At 40.2% G+C, this 27,914-nt stretch overlaps 1 protein-coding gene across 1 annotated transcript in view; it reads left to right on the forward strand.

The window, feature by feature from the left end:
* The window catches only part of rin2a (Ras and Rab interactor 2a), a 56,612-nt gene extending 29,876 nt beyond the window's left edge, over positions 1-26,736 (forward strand). The window contains exons 6-12 of the mRNA XM_044372903.1: positions 4,105-4,177; positions 5,946-6,037; positions 13,078-14,718; positions 21,717-22,025; positions 22,254-22,385; positions 22,530-22,693; positions 23,666-26,736. Of these exons, the coding sequence (XP_044228838.1) occupies positions 4,105-4,177; positions 5,946-6,037; positions 13,078-14,718; positions 21,717-22,025; positions 22,254-22,385; positions 22,530-22,693; positions 23,666-24,142 (2,888 nt within the window). The 3' untranslated portion in view covers positions 24,143-26,736. The remainder of the gene's footprint in view (positions 1-4,104; positions 4,178-5,945; positions 6,038-13,077; positions 14,719-21,716; positions 22,026-22,253; positions 22,386-22,529; positions 22,694-23,665) is intronic.
* Positions 26,737-27,914: the final 1,178 nt, after the last annotated feature.

The following is a 27,914-nucleotide window of genomic DNA, read 5'->3' on the forward strand; positions in this document are numbered from 1 at the left end:
TCCAGCAGAGTCATACATCAAAAGAGTTTAATTTAACTCAAATTTTGTTGCAACACTTGATCTACGGTTCTGAGAAGACCAGTCAAATACCTGCCAGCGCATATTCCTGTTCACCTCGTTGCGACAGAGGACAAAACTGTAATCACTGCAGAATTGTAGAGTCTTTCATCATCTTAATATAACCACTGTGCAGCTTTTTGGCAGCTGATAAGCCTTCAAACTCATGGATCTGTTTTTCAAACCGGTTTTCTTGTACCGTGTGTCATTATCTCACCACTACCTGATGCAACACATAATGTTTTTCTAACACAGCTGTTTTTGTTCAGAACATCTAGTAAGAGTAATGGTCAAAACAGCATGTCCATTATATTCAACTGAAACTGTTACACTGACCACGGAAGCCACACATGCAGCCGGTCTATTTTTTTTTTCTCTGCACGCGTCTACGCGGCCTTCCAACAGGTAAAAATGACATAGAACTGTGTAAAAAAACGAGTACAAACTGTTTAAAAATGATTTAAAATAAATACCTCATTGTGCCAGAGACAGTGTGACGCAGCACTGTAAGCTTGTGGGTTTTTTTTCATTGCACATTAAAATAAAACAATGTGTATCCATGATCCTATAGTTAAAACAATTTAGTTAATTCATTCACTCATTATAGCCTATGCTTCCAAAGCCTGCATAACCAACTGCATTATCACTTGGCAAAACTCAATATGCATGCAGTGACAGGTGTAGCAGGTTGAAAACCACACTCTGCCCCGCCTACGTGACTCATCGCCTCCATGCCCGGTGTATTTCAGCTGTTATGCAACACATCCTCGCAACACATCCTGGCCCCTAGGAGATCTTATCAGTTTTATCTTCACCAGGTTGCTATAAGTAATCTGTGGGTAATCAGTAACTTGCTGTGACACCGCTGCCCTCTACACTGCAGGTTTACCTGACTCAACCTCCTCAGCCCCCACCTATTTTAACATTTACATTGATTTCAATTCAGAGTGCTTCTTTTTGTGTTTTCATGTTTAGTCAGAGAGGGTTTGTGAGCTCTGGACAGTCTGTATAAAGCTCACTCACATTTGTTTTTGTAACATCACAGGAGCAGAGCCACATCACCAAGCCTAATGTGTATTATGTTGCAATAAATGATCAAAACCTTGACACAAGTGCTCTGACTAAAATTAATTTCTGTTTTACTGCATTTAACTCATTTCTCAGCAACTTGAGGATTAATAATAAATAATAATACATTTAATTTGTACCACACTTTCTAAGTGCTACATAGAACACACAACATAAAGAAAATAGTAAGCAGAGTTAAAATGAATAGAAAGGCTTTTAGGCCTTTTTTAAAAGAGTGTAGGGTCTGTGATGTCCTTATTTGGTTAGGAAGGCTGTTCCACAAGCGTGGTGCAGCAGAGCAGAAGACTTGATCCCTCATGGTGCGGAGCTTAGTACTGGGGGCCTGGAGGAGCAAGCTGCTGGCAAATCTTAGGCTGCAGGTGGATATTTGTGGTGCGATCACATCTGTAGGTAAGGAGGCACATGTCCATTGATGGATTTGTATGTGAGTAGCAGGACTTTGTGGTCAATCCTGAAGGAGACAGGGAGCCAGTGCAATGAAAACAGGATTGGCGTTATATGTTTGTGTTTTCACACTCTCATCAGGATCCTGGCAGCGCTGTGATAAATGTGCTGGAGTCCAGTCTTGAGGAGATAAAGGCATGGACAAGTTTCTCTGCATCTGACAGGGTTAGAGAGGGGAGGAGATTAGATGTTTTTGCGGTCATAGAAAGAGGTTTTGCATAGATGTCATCAAAAGTCAGCTGAGGGTCAAACCTAACACCTAGATGAGTAATTGAGGAGGAAAGTGGGATGTCCTGGCTGTCAAAGGTGAGATGAATACCAATAAAGAGAGCTTCAATTTTGCTGCTGTTTAACTGGAGGAAATTTGTGCTCATCCAGGCCTTTATCTCCTTTAGGCTTAAACTGACGTGGCCTGTTAGAGCTTGTGTTCTCTAACAGAGAATTGTGTATGTGTGTGCCAGTTACAGGAACTTGTTTTGTGCATCTTAAGCAAAGAAGGCTGGTTGGCCATCGTACCATCTGGCAAGCCAAAAGTCTTGGTGGTCTTTAGTACTTAAGCAAACTAAATCACATGGTTCATTTTGATGCTTTGTTTGACTGGGAACTGATTGTTTCATCACACATTGTTGAACCTGTCTTAGACTTTGACATTGAATCATGCTGAACTGAATAGGGCTGCTCGATTATGGCAAAAATCATAATCACAATTGTTTTGGTCAGTATTGAGATGACGATTATTTAACATGATTACTCATTGACTTTGGAAACATCATGCATTTATTGAACTTTTTTAAAAAAAAATTAAATATAAATCAACTGAAAAACATAAAAAATAAATGTAAAAAAAATGTTAAAAAAGACAGAGAGCAGTGAGACTGAACCAAAACAATAAATTTGTGGGCAGTAAAAAACAAAGAAATGTCCAGAAAGATGCTAAAACACTCTGTAGCTAAGGGGGAGGGGGCTGCAGAGTTGGTGAAAATTCTCTGTGGGTTTGTCAAAATGAGTGATACCTTTCACATTATACATAGTTATTTAATCCACTGTTAATATATAAATAGAAATTAGTGCAGCTTTAAATTACAATAATATTTTTTAATGTTCCTGTAATGCTCATAATGTTAAAGTAACATCAAACTCTGATGTATTTGAGAAGTTTGGTTTATCTTGTTAAATGTTTTATAGAATAACATGCCTATAATCTACAAAAAATAGATTATGAAAAAAAGCATTGTTCTGATATTGGCACCCATAGTCAGATATTTAAGCGGACTATCTCCAGTTTGTAAGCTAGCAGACACAGCTAAATCCAGCTGTTAAGCTAAATTGAGCCGACTCTGTTCAAGCAGCTCTCCGATCTTAGCATTCAGTTTGACTTGACCAACATTTACACCACATTAGGTGTACCCTTGTGTTTTACTTGATTAGTGACCTGTGTGCTGCAGCAGTGAGCATGGTCTGAAGTTGAAAAGTACAAAAGAACAACGGACTGACACTTAGCTATGACAAGACATCTTTCACTACTAGAAGTCAATATTTAAATCAGACAAATTTCATGTTTGAAGTATTAGAAATATGATAATTAGAGCTCAGGGGAGATTTGAGACAGATGAGACAGTTGTAGGCATGCAGACATCTAGACATATGTTAGGATTTAATTCACTTCCTTTATTCCCTGCAAAATGTAAACATGCATTGTTCTCTTGCTCTCTCTTTTTTAAAATCCTTTTCTGGTGTGGCTGTTTGTTAAATTGATTTTAATGTAAAGACAAAACTACAAAAAAATACATTTTACCAAATTACATACTTAATTCTTTATGTTTCTTTTTCTTTGTTCTTAATTTGAACACATCAACATTTTGGACACACTCTCTCTCTCTCACTCGCACACACACAGATGCCAATTATCTCTGTACAAAAGCATTACTGTGTGCTGTTGTAATTGTGTGCCAAGTTGTGAGCTAACAAGTTCCCATTCAGTGTTATTACTGACAATAGGTTTTCCTCCTCTGAACTATCTGTGTGATCTGTTTTCCAGTGAAATGCTCTCTTGCACATCCATAAAGCAATCATCCCCACATGGGGAAAGTGGTTACCACCACAGTCATTCTTGTAGCTATTTGTTCCTGTTAATCTTATGACCCATAATACTCATCTGTGCCTTGCATCCTTAAGGGAAATCAAGTTAATTTAGGGATTATAAAGATTAATTAAAGCACTCCTTTGCATGCATTGGTCTGACCTTGACTCTGGCTCTTGTGCTTATTTGGCAAGGTATGTCCTCTTTGTCCTTTGCCAGTGAAATAAGTTAAAACATGATACATGATTGTAGAGTAAGCCGGATTTAACATCTGAAGAGTTCCTACAATATTTGCTGTACAGTCATGTGATTTCACATTTCTTTGAGCCAGATGAAAATAATTAACATATTGAGCAGTCTTTTTAACAGCTTTGGTCTCTGACAGTTTCCTGTATTTAATTGTGTCTTGATCTTTCTGTTCTGTCCTCTTACAGCTTTCTCTTTGGAGGGATCAGGCCTGAGCTTTGCAGACTTGTTTCGTTTGGTGGCTTTCTGCTGCATCAGCAGGTGAGTTAATCACTCAAAATTACCCATTATTACACAAGGACATGAAAACCACACTGATCTGTTTTGACCTGTATGTTTAATACAGATACAGTATATAGTTATCTATCCACATCATACAGCCCAATGTTGTTTCTTTAATGCTTTCTGTTTAATTTGTTGTTGAGCTGAATGTTCTTAAAAACCAACCCCGTTGTTTTGGAATTAAGGATCTTTTAGGTGCTGCAACACTTAAGTTATTGCTAATCACACAGTGTGTCATTTGGTATATATTGGTTTTGTATGACATATTGTTTCTTTTGTTAACAAAATGGAGTGCTACCATCTACAAAATCCATAGACTAAGTATATTGATTTACAAAATCTATGAAGTTTCTATAATCATGTAATGCCAAAAAAAACTCCATTTTATGTCAGAAGTGTTTGGTGTGAGTTCAGTCCGAACACAACTTAAGACGCCACAAATCATAAAAGAGGAAGTGTCAAGGATGGGAAAAAAACACACTCAAAATAGTCAGTTTTTAACCTTTATCTACATAAGGGACAAGGCATATATGCTTTTTCAGATGGATACACAGTTAAAATAGAAATGCATGACTACTGCTGTAGTATTCTGTTGCACAGAGAACACAGAACAAAAGGGTTTTTTTTTCTGGACTCCAATTTGTCTTCTCTACCAATTGTTACCATCAGTAGTGCAATTTAAGCAGGGCAGGCATTTTTGGGGGAATTTTGAAGGAGGATTTGTATTCTAACATTATAATTTCAAACACAAAGGTTCCTTCACAGTCTTCACTTTGTTGGCCAAAAGTGGCAGAACATAAGAATTGGTTATCCAGCAATGGTATGAAGCAGAAAAAAGTTAAAAATCAGAAAAAAATATTCATGGTGCTTATTATTCTCAGGTATTTATATTTTTATGCCATATTGATTAGTGAGGGATTTTTTTGTTTTGCCCTTGTTAGTTAGTTATTTAGTTTTTATTTCCATGTCATTCCACACATGTAACTCATCCCACATGGAATTAGAGACTATATGACAAACATCCAAAATATAAGAAGACATCTTCGAGTAACACATATACGAAAGCCAAAAGAAAAACGTCAATCATAATATTATACTGTATCTATATACTGTCAACATTGTGTGATAAAATACCAGATCTCAACTGGGCACATAAAGATCTTGGTTTCTGAGATAAATTATGTACAACATAAATACTGAACCTATCATCAGCAGTTTTGGTTCATTCCATATGTCAGTTGGTGAACTTTTAATTATTAAAAAAACATACCTCACCAAACCCATAGCTGTAAAAGAAAGTGTGCATTTCTTTTAAACACGACCCTTTACAGGGTTGGAATTGTGTAGACGTGTAAATAAATTAGTCCTTTTATTCAAAGTACCTTCATTCTTCTTAAATACTCACAATGCCATTCCATGCACAATAGTTTAAAAATGCCATGTCATTTAACACACTGAACATTTTGAGATTATTACTATTTTCTTAAGAAATCTGTATTTTGCAGCTTTGATCACTCAGGTTTGTTTGACTAAAAGCTTTGGAAACTATGTTAAAGTGTTAAAAGGACTTGTAAAAGACCCAAAGGTAGCAGAGCAGCAGGCACATATTACCCTCTGGCCAAGCCTCGCTCTTCCAATGTAGTGACTCACACACTTTTAGGCTTTCAATCCCGCCCTCTTTCACTCACTTTTTATGTTCTTCTTTGTCCTACTATTTTCCCCTTTCACTCTCTCCTCTCTTTCCAAGGGATGTGTTGCCCTTCACTCTGAAGCTCCCAGAGGCCATCACCTCAGCCAGAACATCTGCTGATCTTGAGGAGGTTGCTAAACTTGGAGCAGGTTAGTTCACTCATTTGAATATATCTTTTTGGTGGGGAGGGGGGGGTTGAAGGTGAAATATACAAGTTTATTGATTCCATTGCAGCAGAAAACAACAGGATAAATAGATTCATTCAAGTTTGCTGATAACATTTACACATGTTGCATTTTTCACTTTTGTAAATTAATAGTTAAGTATTAAAACATTGTATGTGTAATGTTGGATAACGAGCTGGTGTGTAAATGTGAATTATTTGCATTTCCCATGATCACATTAAGTTGCAAAATATAGTGAGATCATTTGAAAATAGTCTTCTAATGTCATCTTTGAAAATCTATGAGAATGTAATGGTTCTGTTTGCTGATGTATAGTATCACTATGTCGAAAGTGAGAGTGTGAACATTGTTTATAAGTTGTGTTTGTTATTGCATCACCAGGGGCATCTCTCCAGAGTGAGTTTGCTACAGTTATTGGTTATTTTGCATCATTTTCATGCAGCCAAACTGATTTATGCACCTTCCTTAGCATGTGGGAGATTCAGTAAAATAGAGTGTTTTCCCTCATCCAGCATCTGTTGTGTGTAAAAACCTTTTTTTTTTTTCCTGAGGCGTCACACTCATAAAGCCCATCTCAACCACATTCCCCCCTGCTCGAAGAATTAACTGGCATGCCAGTGCTAAATGACTCACCCCCAGGGACAAAAGCCTGATCCAGGCCCAGATTAGTGCTGCTCGGCTGGGCATGGACTCAGGCGAGTGCGGGACGCTTCTGGAGCTTTTTCTCCATTCCAGCTGCAGAAGGCCTCGGCCTTCTTACAGTCCTTACCACAGAACTTGTGACATTTTCATTCTATAATCTGACACCTCCATCGCCAAAAGTGTGAAGTAATTTTCACTGTAATGAAGTCAAAATTGTCTTTTTTTGTCAGAAGAGCCGACATTATTTGGCTTATACTCACTTCTTCTAATTTATACTTTTACTATGCACTTTTTACTTAATTTAGCTGAGCTAAAAATAGTGGATTAAAACTGAATAGGTTTTGATGGATTTCTCTTCCACACCACTTCCCTTTTCACAACCCACTCAGAGTGACCCCTCTGTCCATTCAGGCTCTGCTGCTATGACTCAACTCAGAGCTATCATGTGTACTCTGGACTGACTCAGTCAGATTTCCAGTGTCCCTCTGCCTGGCAGTCTCTTATGCAGTGACACACAATGATTTGATGACACCCTATCTTTAATGTGGTCTTGAATGATCTGTGGACATACATTTTCTCTCTCTCTCCTTTTTCCCCACTGACAATGTCTCTCTCTCTTATTCATAAAAGGGCTCCTGTTTAGTAAGGTGAGACAATAGTGAGGTTTGTACCTATGAAGGTAACTGACAATAGTGAATAGTTGATCTAAAAGGCAGTTCTGACGTACATGCTAGCAGCATTGTGAATGTGTGTGTGTGTATGTGTTTGTATTGTATTGTGTGGACTTTGACGTCTTCATAGTATCATATCACCTGTTATGTGGCTCTCCACCTGTAGTGAGAGTTTGGGAGTTTTGATACTTAAGAGACCTTTGAAGGCAATTCTGTTCATTATAAAGTTATTAAGTTCAATTAAAATTGTTATGTTAAAGTATAAGAAGCTTGACAGGGTCTGGTTTAGCTGCTATGAGGCCCACTGGGCAAAAGCTGTGGGCCCCTTTTGAGCCCCTCTACACACATTCCCCCAAACAATTTTTCCCAGATTCCCAGAAACCAACCAGTACTTTTATCCTGCTCTTAGTTTTTCATGATTTGATTAAACCCAAATTACATAGGGCCCTTAGGGCCCCATTTCAGTTTTTATTTGTGCTTTTGTGGTGTATTTTACCAGGGATACACCTATCCAATGCTCTGGATGGGTTCCTGATACTGACCTTATTGAGTGGATTGGGTATTGGCCAGATGTGAGTGATCCACACCGCATACAATTTATTTGTTATATTTGTATTTTTGTAAAAATAGAAGACCCATGCAGTGTGGTATCCAGATTTTAAATTTGGGGTAAAGACAGATCTGGTGTGGGAAGAATTTTGTAATAATCTTATTACCACAAACTATTTGCCACACAGACAACCTGGGTCCTTTGGGGTCAGTGTTGATTTGGGGATCTAGGGCAGCTTCCCACTTGCCTGGTTGTTAATTCAACTTTGAAGCTTGGTTGATTGGTTGCTGTATTTTGACTGAACAGTATAAGAAACTAAAATTGCATTTATGTAGTGATCTCAATCAGCGGCACAGTTTTAACAGGCAGGTTGTACATTTTTGCTAGTTTGGCATGTCTTTTCTAACAAATTGGCTATTTAGCACTAATTACAGTAGCACAAATCAAAAATAAAAGACAATGATGACATCATGTAAAATTATGTCAGCACTTATTATCACCCTGAGCATTGGATATAACTGTTACTTAAGGTATTTATTCCTGTAGTTTTTTTAAAAAACGCTGTATTTTGTATTTGGTCATTGGAAAACAAGCATCAAATAAATGCAAGATGCTGACCTTCAGTGACTTGCTGATAGTAATGCTTGCAGAATGAGTGCATAGTTACAGTATGGTATTTATTAGGGGCGGGAATCTTTGGGAATGTCATGATTCAATTCATTTCTGATTCTTTGGTGTCATATCCTGTGTGCTGGACCATTCACTGGTGTCCTTAGTCATACAATATGAAACATAGGCATAGGGCAGATAAGATAAATGGTCTGCAGCCTTTTTATTAGTTAACTGCATTAATGAATTAATGAATTAATGTGAAAGTATTTTACAGTCTCCTGCCTGTATGAGAATAACAAAATGAGGGGGAGGCAGAGTGCTCTGCTTTGTTATTAACTTCATGTCTCCAGTAGTGGAGAGCAGCGTCTCTGCTGCACCGTTAGCTCCAGGGAAAGCCGTTGTTGTCTAAGACGCTGAGCAGGTGCAAGGTTTTTGAGGTGAAACAGACTGAACAGATTATTTTCTTCACCTCAGAGTTGGTTTAACTCGTTTAAATCTGCAGTGTGTGTTGGTCAGCCGGTCTCGTTTGTTAATGCTGGAGTTCACTGCTCTGCTCCGCTAACGTTAGTCTCTGAGTGACAGTGTAGAAAGTTCACAATATACTTCACATTCGTCTCGCAAAGGTATTTATTTAGTCATTAAATCAAAAAATGCTTATAACCACTGCCTTTTATGAAGAGGAACTCTAGTGTGTGAGCTGTACACTGTTAGACTAGTTTTGCCTATTTGTTCTGTCAACATCACGTTATTAACTAACATTAAGAAAATAGATTTGGCATTTGTGAATTAATGCAGAATAGTCCATGTCCACATTGGGATGCGTCTTAGAATTGATTCTTCCCCACCCTTAGTATTTATGACAGTGTTTCTGTGAAATTGACGTTACTCATCAGCCAAACTGCACATAAGTCATCCTATAATAAGGAACTTGTCTGTTGCTTAATCAAATGTCTTTTGATCAAATGTTTGATAAGCTTTGTTTCCTAGTAGTATACAGGTTAGAGTTGGCTGTATAGTTTAAAAGGGTAAGAGAAGCCGCTTTGTTCCTGAAAAGTCCTGGCTTGAATCTCAGTATTTTCCTCTGCGGCTACAGTAGAAGTGGCTGTGAGCCCAGGGTGGTTAAGACCTACTTTACTTTGCTCTGCTGCAGGTTTGCCTTCTCTTCTGGAAGTAAGAGGCTTCTGTTGCTTTCCAAAACCTACTATAAACAGCTTGCACAGGCAATTGAAACCGATTCCATCATTTTTAGCATTTTATAATATTGTCATATTTACTAATCTAAAACATAAAACTGACAGCCACATATTAGAGTGAGTGGTGCTAGTGGCTAGTGTGTTCAATCAATCATTGTCCTGCCTCTTAACTATTACCACCCACCTGGTAACACACACTTAAAAGTTCTTGCACTCTAGAAAGACTTCTAAACAGGTGGGTCTGATCATAATGCTGATTGTGAAAGAACCAAAAATTCCTGCACATTAAACTTTAATACATTAATTTTACCTAATGAAAGTTTGAGGACCAAGACATCATAAATAAAGTGACTGCAAGAGATTGCGTGTGGGATTTTTTGGTTCTTACAAAACTAATAATACCCAAGTTGATCATGGTGTGAAGTAATTTTACTGTATTTTAACACTAATTGTAGTATTTCAGTAATGTTTGATGATTATTGTGATAATACCATGATATTTTTGGCCACAATGGTTGCATCAAACTTTTATACTGGCACATCCCTAGTCTGTAATTCAGTTTTGGAAATATTTCCAGTTCTGGAAGAATGAGAATGATAGACTTCAGGTTTCCATACAGTGTGGTAGTTATGTCTATTTCTGTCTCCAGTTCAGCTGTCACTTCCCTCTACAAATGGCCCTTGACTTACCCCTTGACTTTCCCAGTTCTTACATCAACCATGCCAAACCACATTCCTCTGAGTTCGCAGTCCCAGGTGTACAGTATATACGTGTGTGTGTGTGTGTGTGTTTGAACACAGGGCTTCGCTGTGCCTGTGAAAATGCTTATATGTATTACTGAGTAATCAAATTGATTCCTTGAAATTAGAAGTGTCAGGAAAAACAAAATGAAAATGTGAAATACCTTTAACAGAGTGATCAAAATTGTATCTAATGATTCAGTAAAACAGTAATAAGTAATACAATCAGAGCATGTAAGAGAAGAAATTAGAATATATTTTAGAAGAGAGAGTAAACAAGAGTAGAATAGGAGGGAAATAGGAAAAACTTGTCAGAGAGAGAGAACAACAGAGAAAGAGAGACCAGGCAACTTCAATGGAAAGGGAGGGGAGAGAGGCGGGGATACTGTGCTAACAGTCCGCCCACACACACATTAACAAGAGTGAGTCATAACACAGATTGACCGTGAGTGAGCCAGAAAAGCCAGTCGAGTTTCGGCTTGTGGAGACACGGCACTGTGTCTTCTGCAGAAACCCTCCAAATTGTACAGAGAATTTAGATCCAGTCTGAGATCAACAGCTTGTCTGTGTGTCATCGAGCTTTGGATCACAGTAAGTATTGTTACCCTCTCTTTTCTGCACTGTGGTCCTGTGAAGGAGTTGCTCTGTGTCTGGCACTAGTATTCCTCATGTGGTATTGTTTCCACTGGTTTGCATCTGTCTTGTTTTGCTCTGTCTGGTACGGCTTGAGCTCTAAAGGTTCAACAAATGGTTGTGTTACACTTGTTTGGTTCTATTTTCCTCTGTCTCTTTAGCTGTAAGAAGCTCCCTGAAAGGCTGAGCCTCAGAGTCTGCAAAAGTAAACAGCAATGATTTTGCTCTGAGTGGCATTTAGAGGTATTTTGAGATGGGTTGTAATTGCAGGACTTGTGTTAAGTCATTGGGAGTGGATCAGTGGAAATATATTAATGTGTATGTTTTATTATAGAACATTAAAAGAAATAGTCTATTTTTTCATACTTGAAGCCATAGAAAGATAATATATTTACCTGATTTTACTGTAGTTGAAAAAGTATACACTAAGTTGGCACAATGTGAACAGTGTTGTGTGAAGCATGGTACAGTACATTGTCCCTTGTCAAAAATGCCAGAGCTCTCTGTAGTTTGGTTTGAATCTATAAAATCAACTGCTACCAGAAGAGCCACAGCTCTTAGCAAATAGCTGACAACTACAGTTTCATTGTTGGGGTGTCATAATACACAAAAAATGGTTCCATATGTATCAGACTTTTCAAGTCATGCTACATGTATATAAAACAGAATATAACATTTTTACACCCATTTTGAAAAACTAATTCTTGCTTTAAAAAGTTGTCATTGTTTGCATATGGGAACAAGGTAATCAAAAATAACACAAAGGCTATATGTCAGTATTTCTCCAATTGAATTGCAAAACTGTGTGCATGTGAAGGTATATGATCAGTGAGAAATATCTTTGTGGCATTTGCCATTGCTTTGGCACAGTAGAGACTGCAGTGAGAGACTGCTTGAACACTTAGGGGAGAAGGATTTGCCCTTCAGTCCATTTTAGACCACGTTCAGTAATTCAGTAATGAATGTTTAGTGGTGCTATTTTCAGAGAAATCTTTGCCAGCAAGGGTGACTGATTACTTCCCCTTGTTTAGATTTTCTATAATGTGGTAGAAAATCTGAATGGTCCCAAACAAGGGGTTTACCATACCAATGATGCTAGCTTTATGAGCTGGGCTCATCTCACTAGCAACAACTGTCACACTGCCAAACTCCCCCGACTGGAACACTTCAGAATTAATAATCCTCTCATGTTCCAACACAGACTGTAATTAGACCATATTGGGGCTATTCAAATGTGTCTTTTGTGCACACAAATTCATTATTTTCAATGGAAAGCAACCTGTTTTTTCAGGCGCATTCGCAGCGCATCGAGATGGAAAAATCCGAACTTTTTCGAATGCAGCAAGCGCACTGCAGGTCATGTGACAAGAATTAACCAATCAGCTCCACATGACTTGCTTCACCCTTCCCATTCTAGGACGTCACAACATCCGGTTGAAAGGTCAGCCAACGCTGGTTGCCAACTGCCATTAAACACTAAAAAGATACAAGTGGTTTTAGTTACTTATTAACGACAAGTGCAAGAGTAGCACAACCTCCCAAGCACCTTGATTTTAGTCGCAACATCTGAAAGAGACTATAATCATCTGGTTCATGGGGCTCACCAAAAAAGCTGCATAACAAACTATACAGACTAAACATTGCAGTTTATGACAAATTTATATACTGTTGCACCTATAATTATTTGTTCTCAGTAGTGACGCCAAATTGATGCTTTCAAAAGCATTCTATGATCTACAGAAAATAAATGGAGTTGGTGTTTGTTAATTCTTTTGTCTGAAAGCACCTACTGAATCAATGGTACAAGTTTGATAAGGCTAATATTAGCTTTAATCCACATACTAACCCCTGGTTACTGGGGAAGGGACAAAAACCAGACTGAAGCCATTAATTTGGCACTTATATGTTGTATCACATCATGCCTATATAATACAGATACAATAATTCTCTCACTCTCACACAGGCTTCTGGGACGCTCAGTTGTGCCGCAGTAGGAAGGGTTCAGCCTCATTGTCAGGAACAGCTGCTCCTGACAGGCCACCCCCCCCTACCCAGAGACCTGTCTCCGTGGCAACAAGCTCCCCAGCTCGCCCCCAGCTTCGAACTCGCACTCCATCTGAGCTTGAGTGTTGCCAATCCAACGGAGCACTTTGTTTCATCAACCCCCTCTTCATAAAGGTTCACCAACCAAACAGCGACCAGAGCACCAACTCCAATCCTTCTAGCACAGCAAAGGAGGGCCTGAGGGAGGAATCCCTTGGCAACAGCAGCAGCCCAGAAACCAACAAGTACACTCAGCACTCTTGTGAGGACAGTCCTGAGGTCTGTAGCTCAGAGCTCAGTGACAGCAACCAGTCAAGTCAAAGCAACCTGCAGAGAAACACAGAGCTCCAAGACAATAACAGCCAAAACCGCAGCAGCCAGAAGCAAAGTGGTACAGACAGTGTGTCACGGTCCCCACCCCCCCGTCCTCCCCCACCTCGCTTAGGGCCACAACGCTCTGCCCCTCCTCTCCGACAGCGCAGCATGCCAGAGAAGATCTCCTGGATCAATGTCTCTAAGGAGAAGGTGGAGGAGAGGGAAAGGGGCAGCAGCCTCCTTTCTCGTCTGGGCTCCTCACTAAGCATCAGCCCCTCGTCCTCTCCCCCCAAGAGATTCAGCATCAGCTCTCCCATATCCATCCCCCGGCCCTCCATGCCCATCTCTCTATCATCTCTGTCCTCCTCTCCACGCCGGGCCAAAGCCTCACCATCATCCAGCCAGGAGGATGCCCAGTGCCACCTGGCACTGGAGGACAAGACTATTGAGGAGGCCCTCAGTAGGGCCAAACTGTTTCAGCAGAATGCAACCACAACCACCGCCCAACACTCCTGCAGTCCTCCAGACCATTCCCCGATGACAACCAGCAAGCAAGCAGAGGTGCGAGGAGCAGAAGAAGAAGCAGGAGTGGAATGCAGTGGGGGCGGACAGCGACTGAGTGACATGAGCCTTTCCACAGATTCCTCAGACTCTCTGGATTTCTCTCAGTCCTCTGCTTTCTTCCTTCCTCCTCTGCATGACCCCAACCCCCCCACTGTAGCTGACTTTAACACCCACCTCCCTCTCTCCCTCCCCCCACGCCACCTGCCTTACAGCAGCATGGAGGAAGACGACGATGATGAAGATGACGAGGATGAAGAAGAGCCTGACTATGGTGTCAGCCTGGAGAGTGACCAGGACCAAGACCAGGACCTGACCATGGTGCCGCCGGGGCACCGCACAAAGCGTCGCCCCAGTGCCAGTGCTTTGGTCCTCCAGAAGGCCCTGCGAGGGCACCTGCGCAAAATGAGTGGCGTTTTCAATTCACTGCTGACACCCGAGAAGAGGGCGATCCGCAGGGTGCTGGAGCTGTCCAGGGATAAAGGCTCATACTTTGGCTGCCTGGTGCAGGACTACCTGAGCTACATGGGTGAGGCTGCAGGCACCCAGGCTTGGCAGGGCTATGCCTCTGGATTGGAGCTGCTGCAGACTCTTCGCCAGTTTATCACCCAGATGAAGAGCTACCTGCGACAGAGCTCTGAGCTGGAGCCGCCAATCGAGAGCCTCATCCCTGAAGACCAGATTGGTGAGTGCGGAATGAATATATATTTTTCTTCTAATCTGGCTCTTAGCTCTGTTTCCTCACCCTTGTTATTTCTCTAGCAACAACTTGTGACTTACAGTTATCACTGTTACCTCACTTTGGAAAACGTTCTTTAAATATTAGTAATTGTGGGTAATTTTTTGCCTAAAAATACAGTCAACTGCTGTGAGATTATTGCTGACATGCTCAGATTGCAACGTTTTAAGCATTATGACCTTGTCCTCAACTCAGCAGGAGGGGGGGGTTGGTGGGTATCATTTCTGTGTGTGTTTGCAAATAAGTGTGTGATTATTTTTAGGAAGTGTGTGATGTATTCATGGAGACATCTTAATTTTTGCGGAAACACTATGTCACAGAAAGTGTGTTTAATGTAGATGCAGCAGTTTCACTTCAATATTTTAGCAGTGAGGACATCTGAAAACTTGTCCTCACGTGTTTGCAGCTGGGTGTGTTTAGGTTTTTGTGTGTGTGTGTGTGTGTGTGTGTGTGTGTGTGTGTGTGTGTGTGTGTGTGCTAGTGTGCGCTATCAGGTTAATTTCAGTTTGTTGTATGTTGTCATGTAAAAAAAACACTGCTGGTAAAAACAAAGTGAGGGCAGGTGAACAATGTGCAACAGAATGCAAAACCCCTATAATACAATATAAGTATTTTCTATGCCCTTGTATTGCTGTTTGTGTTCATCCTTTATTGTATCTTACAATGTCATTACTGCAACATGAAAAGGGAAAACCACATAGATAGTTAAGAGCGCACACACCTGCCGGAAGAGCAGTGTGAATCATTTAGGCCAACATTGGAACTTGGACAGAGTAACATGTACACAGAGGGCACAAAGAGTGTTTTATCATAGGAGGAAGGCGGCTGCTGAACCAACCTGTTCCTACTGGCCCCATCCAAATAGTTCACCAGAGGGCTACAATTATGAACTGATGAATTGGGTGGAAAAATGTTCCTTTTTTTTATCAAAAGTAATCACATAGCACAAACTCATATTAAATACTGGTATTATATATTTTAATGTTTCTTTTTCTTTCAGTCTTTAGTTATCAGATAATTTTTTTAGATATTTTTAACAGTTTTACAGAACTTGAACTCAAGTTCAGTAAACTCAGTATCTGATATATGATGTTTATATGTGCTATCTGATGTAACACAGCAGTGATCTACACACAGATAAGCTGTAACATGTTCAGGTCTGAATGTCTGCTTTTTGCAAGTCCTTTTCCAGGAAAAAGTGACAGTTTTAATATGTTTTTTTAAAAAAACAAATTAAAACTGAATAGATATGGAAATTAACTTATACCAATAAAATTTTCAACAGAAAATCCAAAGAATGTGCATCAGGTGGAAGCAACCTCACTTTGATTCCAGTTGGGACATTTGTTTCATGGTGTGTCCCCCACCCCCACCCCCTAAAAAAGAAGAACACAAAAATATATTTGGCAAAAAACGTGGCACAGCTTGATAAAGAAACTCTCCACTGAAAAAAATGTTCCATATTGGATGTTCCAAATTGGATTGAAGACAACTAAAGGAAAAAAAGACAACATTTTTAAAATGTTTGTATGTCTCGTGTCATGTTTGCCCCCTCTTGTGCCTGTTTTCTGACTGGCCTATTTTCATGGGGATGACACACTGGGAGCTGCTGCGGTTTTACTTCTTGGAATTGTTGCACAATATTTTGTTGTGGCAGCTTCATAGAGTGTTTTCTGTTAAGCTCAAAGGCCGGCTGGCCCAGATGCATCTGAGTGGCTGTCTGCCAAGTCGTGCAATCTCTGTCTTACTCCAGCTCCACTTCTTTTATACTGACTCTCCAATCAGAGTGAGAGGATTTGAGGCAAGCCCCCTCCACTTTCTGTCCCAGTCTGTCTTTCTCTGACACTCTCTCTTTGCATTTATTCTCTGTTGCTGTGTTTCTTTCCCTCCCTCTCTGTCATCAGAGCTCTTCCTCTACCACTCTGCTTGCTTTAAAGTGATGTGCCAGTATTTTGAGTTTGACTGATTTGACTCTCATGCAGTATTTCATGTAGATGAGGGATGATATTTGCACACACAATATGGTCACCTTACTGTAAAGTTGCCATACATAGCAAAAAAAGTAATGTGACTTTTGCAGCATCTACAGCTGCCATCAGGGCACAATGTGACAAAAACAAAGAAAACAAAAAATGTTCAGAAACATCATCACATCTGGGAATCCATGACGTGGCAATGGAAGGAAACCTGTGAGTAATATCACACGTTTCCAGAGGGACAATCACAAGGATTCAAATATGGAAGATGATGTTGTTGTTGTTCCTGTCTTGCACTCACTCAACAACCCAGCCATGTGTCTGTTTGAGTTCAGGATGTTCAAGCGGGGTGAGGGAAGCGGAGGGGGATCAGAACAGAGTTCCTTGTATTCCACTCATCCCACACAGTGAGGCTCTCCTCCAGCAGATAGTTTGAGCCAACTTGACGTCATGAAGCTGTGTTTGTGGTGGTTTTTATAAAGTCCTCATGCATTATGACAACATCAACAGCTGGATAAGACCTTTGGCTTAGCTGTATTTGTGTACAGGGTCTGACATATTGGCTTGAATCTCAAAGCTTCCCATTTACAACCCAGCAAAACCTGAAGAAAGTTCTTGGTACAGAAGTTAGAAGTCTCTGAGCTATGTGCAGTTAAAGCCTGCCTTTGATAATTGTGATTGATAATTCCAACTGAAATGTTTTCTTCTAAAAAAAAACAAAAACATACATATATCCTCTATAAATCACATGAGAACCAATCAGTTGGGAAGCTGTTGATTCTCTATCCTAATAGATGGAAAACTTCTCTGCATCTAGCCGATATGTCTTTTTTTATGTTTGACTTTTAAATTGAGACAAATAATAAAAGACAATGAAAATTCTGAATCGCAGTCCAGAACACAAACCTATCATTGTATTTAAAAAAAAGAGAGAGGCCTACAGACTTTGGCCAACAACCCACATTAGCTCCTTAGCTCATGTTTCCTCCTTATCTACAAAGAAAGACACACCTTAACTTGCGGACGTAGCTGCCACACACAGTAGCTGTAGCGCAGTACGACCTTTTCTGATACATCAAACCTTTTTTTAAATTTCAATTCAAAAAAATATGTACAGTAATTTAACATGAAATTTTTGACCAAAAAAGGGATAACAGATTGTCTCAGTTGGAATTTCCCAGATAGTTTTTTTCACCTTTCCTGTGAGCCAAACAGAAAGGTCTGATAATGTAAAACTCATTAGAGAGAATACACTATTCTTTGCTTACTAATGAACACAGGGACCTCTAAGCTCTGGTCCCTCACCCCGAATTTGCTTGTTTGATTGACCCAGAGGTAGGTAGAAAGGCTATTTTTAGGTATGTGTGTATCAGGAGAGATTCTTGATGCAGTGACAGAACAGATAGACACACCTCTCTTCCTGATTACACCAGGCTATTTTTACTTCAAGGAGACACAGATTCATTATCTTTGCTTTTCTGTGTGTGTGTGTACAAGTGTATGGGTGTTGGTTTGGTGTGCTTTACTGTGAGTCTGTCAGCTTGTAATTGTTTTACATTTGCTTTTTCTATAAAATAATTGGGACAGCTGAGAAAGTACTATAAAAATATCAAATGGAAATAACATCAAAGTCTAGCTGTAACGGCAGACATGATGACAGAGATAAATAAAAAGCATATGTGAGAATTACCACTTAAATGTTGCATTTCCCTCGTACAACTGTCTGTTACAGATGTTTGGTTACAGGCTAGAGGGAAGGATGTTTGGTCAGAGGATGTTTATACTGAGCAGGAAGAGGCCCTGTTTTGTGGCAGTGCCTGTTTTGACTGTCCTTGGCTGATAAGTTGCCCTTAAGCAGACTGTCTCATCTGTGTTTTCTACCATGTAGAGTAAGACTTAACCATTTATCTAAAGGTGAAGTCACGGTGCCATGTATGCTAGGTACATCAGTTCACTTTGAAGCCAGGACAGGACAGTGAAATACTGAGGGGTCAACATGTACCCTTGGCTGCTCCTCTGAAGTGTGGAAAACTTACAACCTCAGGGCAAATACTCTCACACTCCTGTAGAGGAGTCTAATTTGTATGTCTGTAAATCTGGACACTTCTCCTGATTAGAATTACTTGAACAGAGCCTTTAACTTGATGGCCAGAGTGAGGAATGTTAGCACTGCCTTCCCTGCTTTTAATCACTTTAATGCAACCGTTGGGGGCGCCGAGTGATTACTGAGCTGTTGGAGAAACATTTCAGGAGAAAAAAATGCTAGAAATAAAGAAGCTACATTACTCATCAATTATATGTCAATTACTAGTTTCTTTATTCATCATTGCCCCTTTATTGTGTGGTCTATTAAGTGATTAGTTGATCAAGAAATAATTAGCGACTATCATAAAAATCATTATACCAATTTTTAGCCATAACAGCACTATAGTTGTAGGGCCAGTAATGTCTCTCTATCAATCGTTCAACTGAAATATCTCTGTTTAGTGCTAATAAGCAAATGTTAGCATGTAATGTGCTAAACTAAGATGTGAACACGGTAAACACTATACTTGCTCAACGTCAGCATGTTAGCATTGTCACGGTGAACATGTTAGCATGCTGGCGTTAGCATTTAGCTCAAAGCACCGCTGTGTTCAAGTATGGGCTAACAGAGCTGCTAGCATGGTTGTAGACTCATAATTTTGTTTAGAACTCAATAATAATTTGGTTTTCTTTGGGTTTTGAAGTGTTTGATGATTTATAGACCAAACAATTAATCAATTGACAAAACAGTCAGGAAGAGTTTGACCTAAAAAAGTAGTAAGGAAGTGATTTCAGGCAGTAATGGTTGGCACTTCCCAGAAAACAATTGTTTTTTTCCTCGTACCTATTGGAGGTTGTAGCGGGAATCATTGCACATAACATGTTTTTGTTTACTATAGTACCATTTGAAATCTTGTCTTGTTCTGCAACATAGTTTTCTTTTCTCTGGGCATGACTTTAATCTCGTCAGAGCCACAGGTAATTTCTGTTAAGTTTTCGGGATGTCACGAGGAGCACAAAATTGCAGGGAGTAGGTTGTTTTCTACATCAAAACAACAGCCAATCCTGAAGTCACATCCTGGAAAAATTAGCTGGCAAAGACACTTTCAGCATCAACAATTCCACCCACTATCTGTGCCAGCAAAAAATAACTAAACAAAAGCAACACTAACTGTGCTGATGCCAGTTCAACATGCTAACCCTCCTTACTGGCAACTCATTCAGTAGTTGAATAAGGAAGTGAGCCTGTGCTGTTTGTGAGAGCCTGGCATGAGAGCCATGCCCTTGCATATCACCTCGCCCTCAGCTGTCTGGTCTGGGGCCAGCAGAGCTATCAGGAGAAAGCAGAGAAGACATTTTCCATTAAGAAGAGCGAAGGACGTGTAATTTAAGAATTCATATTGACGAGAATGACAGAGATTGGTTTATCTAAATGGCAGATGCTGTCTGTGGTGGAAAAATATAATCTGCAGATGTGCTCAGCCAAAAGAAAAAAAAACTGCTGACTTCATCCTATTCTGGAGGAAAGTCAGCAACACACAGACAGCATTCACACATGGTCCTTATTCAGCAGTGCTGTGGTTTGCTTCCATCCTGTCTGTATTATGATATCATGGCTTGTGTTAGTTAGACTGTGCGAGCTGAGCTTGTAAAAGCTGATGTTGACACTGTCACAGTGTGGACACACACCCCACACTTCACTCTGAGTTATTCAGCTCCAACAAGAACAACACAGTCAACTTTCTTTGACTTTGATGTAAGTTAATGAACAACTGGAGCTTGGGTTTCACAGATGAGAATGCAAGTAGCAGAGAAGTAATGATCTGACCTTGACCATCTACAGTCTTACATTGTTGTGGCTCACAGTGTGCACAACAAAACTGATAAGAAATGAGATGTTGATGTGTGTGTTTGCACTGAAATGAAATGACCTTAAAATACCAACACGCCAACAATCTTAGAGGCATGTATCCCAGTCAGAGTGACCTATGGACATTATTACAGAGCTGCTATCTGAGGGTTGTATTTAGTCATCCTGCTTCTGTTTGTTTAGATATCAGAATACAGAAGGAAGGACTTAGCGCTTCCTTCATGTGTGAGAATACCCCACAGAGACAAGCTGCAATATGTTGACTGTGACAGCGCAGTGTTTCTGAGTTTGTCCAGTACATACGTATGTCCAGCAGCTGAAAGCCCAGGTTCAGTCAGAGATACTGTTCAAGGTGTTTACAATTCATTACAAAGGATTACACATATTTAGTGGAAAAGGCTCTGTTGTTTTAAGAATCTCAACAGCAAGAAGGATTCTGCTTAGAGCTAATCCCCCTTAATAAACATACATAAACATTCAATCTTAGTTAAATAACAATACTAAAAATGTAGCACACAAGGAGGAGGCTGGGCTGGTGGAGGTAGCTGCAGCAGTATACAGTGTTGGCATGAGCGTATCTGCAGAGTAACAGAGAGGAGTTTCAGGTTATGATGGCTGTGCAGTACTGCTGCACAACTGCAAATCAACTAAAGTACGACTTAAGTGCTATCCCTGAATAAACGCTGTGCTTCATTTCTGTAATCTTCTGTGATTTCGAGCCAATGTTGAACTCTGTGGTTCACTCTGGTCTGTGTATTCAGCCTCCTTAACAGACATGAATCCAGGTCATTCCCATCACATCAATCTGGTCTATTCAAGAAAGAGAACAATGGTTTATGCTTCCTCAGACCTTCTTGTCAGGTCCATGACCTTCTTGTCAGGTCCTTGCTTTATACTGGTCATTCATCAAACAGCAGTTTAAAAGACAAGTCTTGCATGCAGCACAATAGCCAATGGCAGGATTCAGATGAGAAAGCCACACTTGGTCTAATAAATCATAAGATGACGATATGAAATTTAATAGAGAAATAAATTACATATTTTGTAGCTCATCTGTTTCCTCTTCTCATCAGATGGAGTCCTGGAGAAGGCCATGCACAAGTGTGTCCTGAAGCCCCTCAAGCCGGTGGTGAGTGTGGCCCTGAAGGAGTTCCAGGTACGCAGCGGGGAGTGGCAGGAGCTGAAGGAGAACCTGTCGCTGGCGAAGGCTCGGCAGCCGCAGGAAATGGGCGTAGCTGACACGCTGCCCCCGGACCCCATGGCCATAGAGAAGATCAGGCACAAGTTCCACACCATGTGTAAGCTGTACTCACCTGAGAAGAAGGTCTCCATGCTGCTGAGAGTCTGCAAACTCATCTACACCATCATGGAGGACAATTCAGGTAGAGACAGAGGCTGAAGCAGAGACACACAGCTGTACACTAACTACCCACTAAACCACTGAACTCAGTGTTACCTATTAACACATACAGAATAATCATGTACACAGTGATCAGTAGGGGCGACACAATAACCCACAATCATAATATACACAATAGATCAGGAAACCTCAAACTGGAAAATGATGAAGTCAGAAAGGATGTCATGACCCTGGTGTGTGTGTCTCTCAGGTCGTCTGTACGGTGCTGATGACTTCCTGCCCATGCTGACCTACGTGTTGGCCCAGTGCGACATGCCTCAATTGGACAATGAGATACTTTACATGATGGAGCTCCTGGACCCCTCGCTGCTCCACGGAGAGGGTGTGTTTGTTTACACCTCCACCATAAACACTCCACACTCTAATCAAGATGCAAAAAATGCAACTTAAGCTAAGAATATTTGGTTCTTACACCACCTTCAATGTCCATATTGTAAACCCTCTGCCACGGTGTTTTCATGTCCAGGTGGTTACTACCTGACTAGTGCCTACGGAGCAATGTCCCTGATCAGAAACTTCCAGGAGGAGCAGGCAGCCAGGGTGCTGAGCTCTGAAACCAGGGATACACTCCACCAGTGGCACCGCCGACGCACCACCCAGCGCTCTGCACCGTCTTTTGATGACTTCCAGGTAAAAGCTCAGTCATACTTTAAGGAGACTTTGCCTGAAAGAGCATGGATGTCTACATAGCTCATTCTTAAGATTACTAAAGACAAAAGCACATCACCTGGATTTTAACTTTTTACTATGGTTAGTTCCAGAGTTCATTGTAAGATTTTAATGAGGCCAAGGCAGTTATAGGTTGCAGTATGAGGTTCCTGAGGTTGTGCCAGACCTTGAAACATGAAGCCATTGTGTCCTATGCTTAAGAAAATGAACAAAAACACTCAAATTCATTGTTTCTAAATTACATTAATGTGTTGATGTTTTTAATTGTCTACATCCTAAGTTAAAGACAATACTATATATATATATTATACGTCCTGCCTTGGCTTGCTTTTGATGGTGAATATATTTTTCTTTTGTTACTTCCTAACTGCTTTAAGTAGTGCTCCATAAATAATAAGTATCTTCACTAACATAGTGAACATTTCTTTCTTTAGACTTCTTAGGTCACATTTACTGTTTTTTTTTGTTTTTTTCTTTTTTTTCAACATTTTATATTGAGAACCTTTCAATGAATAAACATTCAAAAGCCTCAGATAGCCTTTGAAAAACATGAGAGTAATGAGGATTTCCAGTCAGTCAAGTTGATTCTCTTGGCTGTGATCCACTCGAACACCTGAGCAGGTATTATGAGATGCAGTTTACATTTACATTTTGCCATTTGGCAGATGCTTTTATCCAAAGTGACTTACAAGTGAGCCAAGACAATAAAGCATTAGAGGGCAGTGACTCAAGAGACGTGGTACAAATTCTGAAGTAGCCACTAAGTACAATGAGAAAGCGTGCTTCTTTTTCTTTTTTTCTTTTTTTTTTTAAAGTATAGTAGATTCTTAACAGCCTTAATGTCTTTGCCAGCCAAAAATGTTGGACCAATGCCATACCAGTGTGTGCCAGGACTAGAGAGTGTGTCTGACTGTTTTTCTGACTGTTCCTCAGAACTATCTGCGGGTGGCACTGCAGGAGCTGGACAGCGGCTGTACGGCTAAGACTTTGCAGGTCCGACCTTACGCCACCGTGGAGGAGGTGTGCCAGCTGTGTGCTCGCAAGTTCAGAGTGTCGGACCCAGAGAACTACGGCCTGTTCCTGCTGACAGAGGGCAGCAGCCAGCAGCTGGCTCCAGACACCCACCCTCAGAAGATCAAGGCCGAGCTCCACAGCCGCCAGCAGGGCGCTCCCTTCCACTTTGTCTTCCGCCGCATGGCCAACAGTGACTCCTCATCATCAGCTCACCTTGATCCTGCACCCAACCTCAACAACCTCACTGTGACCTCTGACCCCCAGGCCAACCTAGATGACTTCAGCACAGACCCGTCAACCCCCCCTTCCCAGCCCAGCCTCAGCCTGGGCCTCAGCCCAACTCTAAGCCTCAGCCTGCCGCCAAGCAACCTCAATGGAAACTCCATATCTATATGACTCAAGGGTTAGGAAGTCTGAGCGGGGTTTGTGACAGTATTGCCCATTATCTCTAACAAACATGGCTCCATGAGACCTACAGTAAATAGGCCGGCATGTTGAAGAGAGCTGGGCTGTGTCGGGTTCAATGCTGTGCCGTGCCAGTCTTTACAAAGCCTGACTTCTCCTTTTGAATGACACGTCTGTCTCAGTCAACATCCCCTCTGTGGAAAGTTTTGTCTGACAGACACGGGTGAAAGAGGAAAGGAGGAAAGGAGGGAAGGAAATGACAAAGATGGAGTTTGTTTTTAATTCCTTGGCTCTATTTGTGATCTGATGTAGATTTGGAATCAGAGCAACACTTTCTCCAACGCAGATCTCAAAGTCTAAACACATAGTTAAGGTAGAGATACTGGAGTTAATGTTAAGTGTTAAAAACCTTGTGGATGCTGAAATGTGTTGACAGTCCTGCCATAATGCTGGTGCTTCAGGGTCAGCTGTTGTTGTTGCTACCTTTAGATTACATAGAGGGAAATCAGATCTCAGATACCTGTGAGACTAATCTTCCATCAATCACTTTAAATATACAACAGATAGTTTATTTAGGTGATACTGTAGTACTATGATTTACTTGTTGCAGTTGCTGGTAAACTGTTATTTTGTTGTTTGAGTTGAAATTGTTAAACCTTTAGATTGTTTGTTTTGATGGATTTGGCGACACCCAGTGGTGGCTGCTGTGCATATCTTATATGCACGTATATTTCCGTAATATTTTCCCATTGCTCCATTTGAAACATTAAAAGGCAGATAGGAAGAACTTAGCTGAAGAGCTACAACCACAAACACCAGCAAAAACCCTGAAAAAAAACTCTATATTGTAAAGAAACTAAACAAAAACTATGATGTACAGTAGAACGTTAGATTTCCAAATGTGTTTGCCTGCGTGCCTCATCGTCAAAAACTAACAGCGCTTCCTTTTCTGTACTAACTCCCATGGGAAGTTGTTTTTTTTGTTTTTTTTTATCACATCTATGCTGTGGCTACTGGTTCGTGGCTCATTAGCCACCAGTTTATGAGTCCCAGCCACTGGCTTTTACCTTTTGCTTTCAAAGTGAAGCATTTCCTGTGTAAAAAGTTGCATATTTGCTGGCAGCATTCCCAATGCAAGTTTGAATATGAACAAGTGCTAACATACCAGTAAATACATCAAGTTAGAGCTGCAGTGACTAGTTGATTTTGATAATCGATCAACCAGTGAGTCATTTTAAGTAATTTTACAAGCAAACATTTGATGTGTCTAGGTTCTCAAATGTAAGAATTTGCAGCTTTTCTTAGTCTAACATTAAAGTAAACTGTATACCTTTAGTTTTTGGACTGTTGGTCTGACAAAACAAGATATTTCAAGATGTGACATTGGGCTTTATGAAATTGTGATGGGCATTTTTCACTGATCTGTTGTTTCATAGACCAATCGATTAGTTGATTAATCGAGAATATAATGGGCAGATGAATCAATGATGAAAATAATCAGCAGTTGCAGCCCTACATTGAATGGCTATTGCAAGTAAATGTTGGTGAGTAACAGTATGAAATATGGTATCTCAAGGATTAACAATTGTTGGTCAAATATTGTTGCAGCATGTAGTTTGTGTTTAATTGTAATGTTAGAAACAGGCAAATCTGCCAGTGTTGAAAATAGTAACATTCATTTATATATTTACTTATTATCCTGGAGATATGAGAGATATTGTAGATATTGTGTAAGGGCTTATTTCCTATTCAGATTGACAAAACGTGACACAGGAACAACTGGATCCTGTGGCTGGCTGCCATATTACAGTTTCAATAAAGTCTCTGTACTACTGACTAATATGAAAGGTTTTTATCCTGGTGAGAAAAAAAGTTGTGGCCATTTATATAAAAGATGTGTGGACCTCTTAGCTGGTCTGAGGTCACACACAGTGAAACATGCTGTATGGCTCTTTGTGGATCTTGTAGATATGTTGAAAGACAGAGGTATGTAAGGAGACACTGAACAGGACGGGGAATATTACAATACAGACGTCTACATCAGTATTGAGCTTGGTACTGTCAGTCAATAAAATACTTGAAATTTGACATTTTCTCATGAATTTTAAAGGTTCCAGTTGTTGGAAAATTTAATTCAAATACTGTTTATTTACTGAATGAGTTGAAATGTAACACTCTGTTCATTCCTGTTTTACATCGACATGTAATGCAAATGTTTGAGGTGTCGTTAGCAGAGAGATGAGAGAAAAGTGAAAGGCTGAAGGAAACTTGAGAGCTTCTGGATGGCAGTCATGTATCATCCTGTATATAACCTGTACCTAGCTCACCATGTATAACCTCTTGGGGCCAAGTGTTCAAAGTTTGAATTTACTCATACTGCCATATTATTGGTAATCTAACTGTCTTTGATAAAGCAAAATGAGTATTTATATGTATCTGTGCGGGGATTTTTCACAGATGGCTTTTCCATGTCTGTAATATTCTTTATGGTGTCAACATGTCATGTGCATCCTTCTTATTATTTGCCATTGAATGATATCATAAATATTCTTTTGCACTTAATAAATGTTGGAAACAGAATTACACACCTGGATTTGTTTTTGCATTTTATCAAATATGAACTACCTCAGCCTTTGTTACATTTGGATGTGTTATCTTCTGTCACCATCAGATGGTGCTCACACCTCATCTTTACACCATCAGTGGGTCCAGTGCTACTGGTTTCACCTGTCAGAGGTGTGCATCATCTACTGAGCAGACTTCTGAATGAATCCTAGCTGACACATCAGAAAGCTCTCTGGATTTCAGATGAGATCAATTTTATTTATCCCATGCAGTGAAACTGAAGTGTCACAGCAGCAAAGGAAGTACAAGAACAGATGCACAGTACAGATAGGTAACCTTAAAAACTATACTAGTACTATAATACAATGCACATTAGGAGGATCTACTTTTATATCCAGATATAACATTTTCTATAAACTATACACAGATAAAAAATAAATAGTAACCATAAAATGTATTGAGACACAAAATGTCACAAATACAAAATGAGGAAGTTGCAATAAATTATTCAAAACAAAAATGGCACTTGATGGTATGGAATCAGGAGGAGGGAAAAATGCCTCATGTCTGCAGATAGTTCTGTTAACAGCAGAACAATTATTTCTCCTGTAGCAGTCCAGAGCACTCAGTAGGGGCTTGGAGGTGTAGTCTATGATCATTTCTCTCTCCCAGAGAGAGAAATGAGAGAGCATCAAAGGACAGATCCAGCTTCCCTGTCTGCTGCTGAAATGCTACTGCCCCTGCACACCATGGCATAGAGGATGAATGATGGCTGATTTGTTTTACTGAGCAGCCTCTCTGGATGTTTTCTGACTCAGGATGTTTTGTCAAGAAGCTCCTTGGTCTTGTTTGCTCTGACAAAGTCACTCAACAGAGTCCTGTACCAGCCTCCTGTATTCACCCTTTCAAACATTCTCTTTATCTTAGTTCATATAAAATTAACATTTTCACAAATGGATCTCTCCTTACTGTTTAAGAGATTTTAAAGAACATGGCAATCTTTTGTCTGAGGCTGGATAGAAGATGTTTTTGACTTGTACAGATCTTTCAGTGCTCACCCGCTCACACAGAGCCTGAGCAGGTTTGATGATGGACATTTCATGATGAGTTTTCTATCTTGGAACCAGCCTCTCTTTGTTTTGGCAACATTTTGTTATAGTTCTGTAATGAAAATCCGAAATTGTTTACATTATTTTGG

Source organism: Thunnus albacares, chromosome 14 (genome assembly GCF_914725855.1).
Source record: "Thunnus albacares chromosome 14, fThuAlb1.1, whole genome shotgun sequence".
Classification (NCBI taxonomy): domain Eukaryota; kingdom Metazoa; phylum Chordata; class Actinopteri; order Scombriformes; family Scombridae; genus Thunnus; species Thunnus albacares.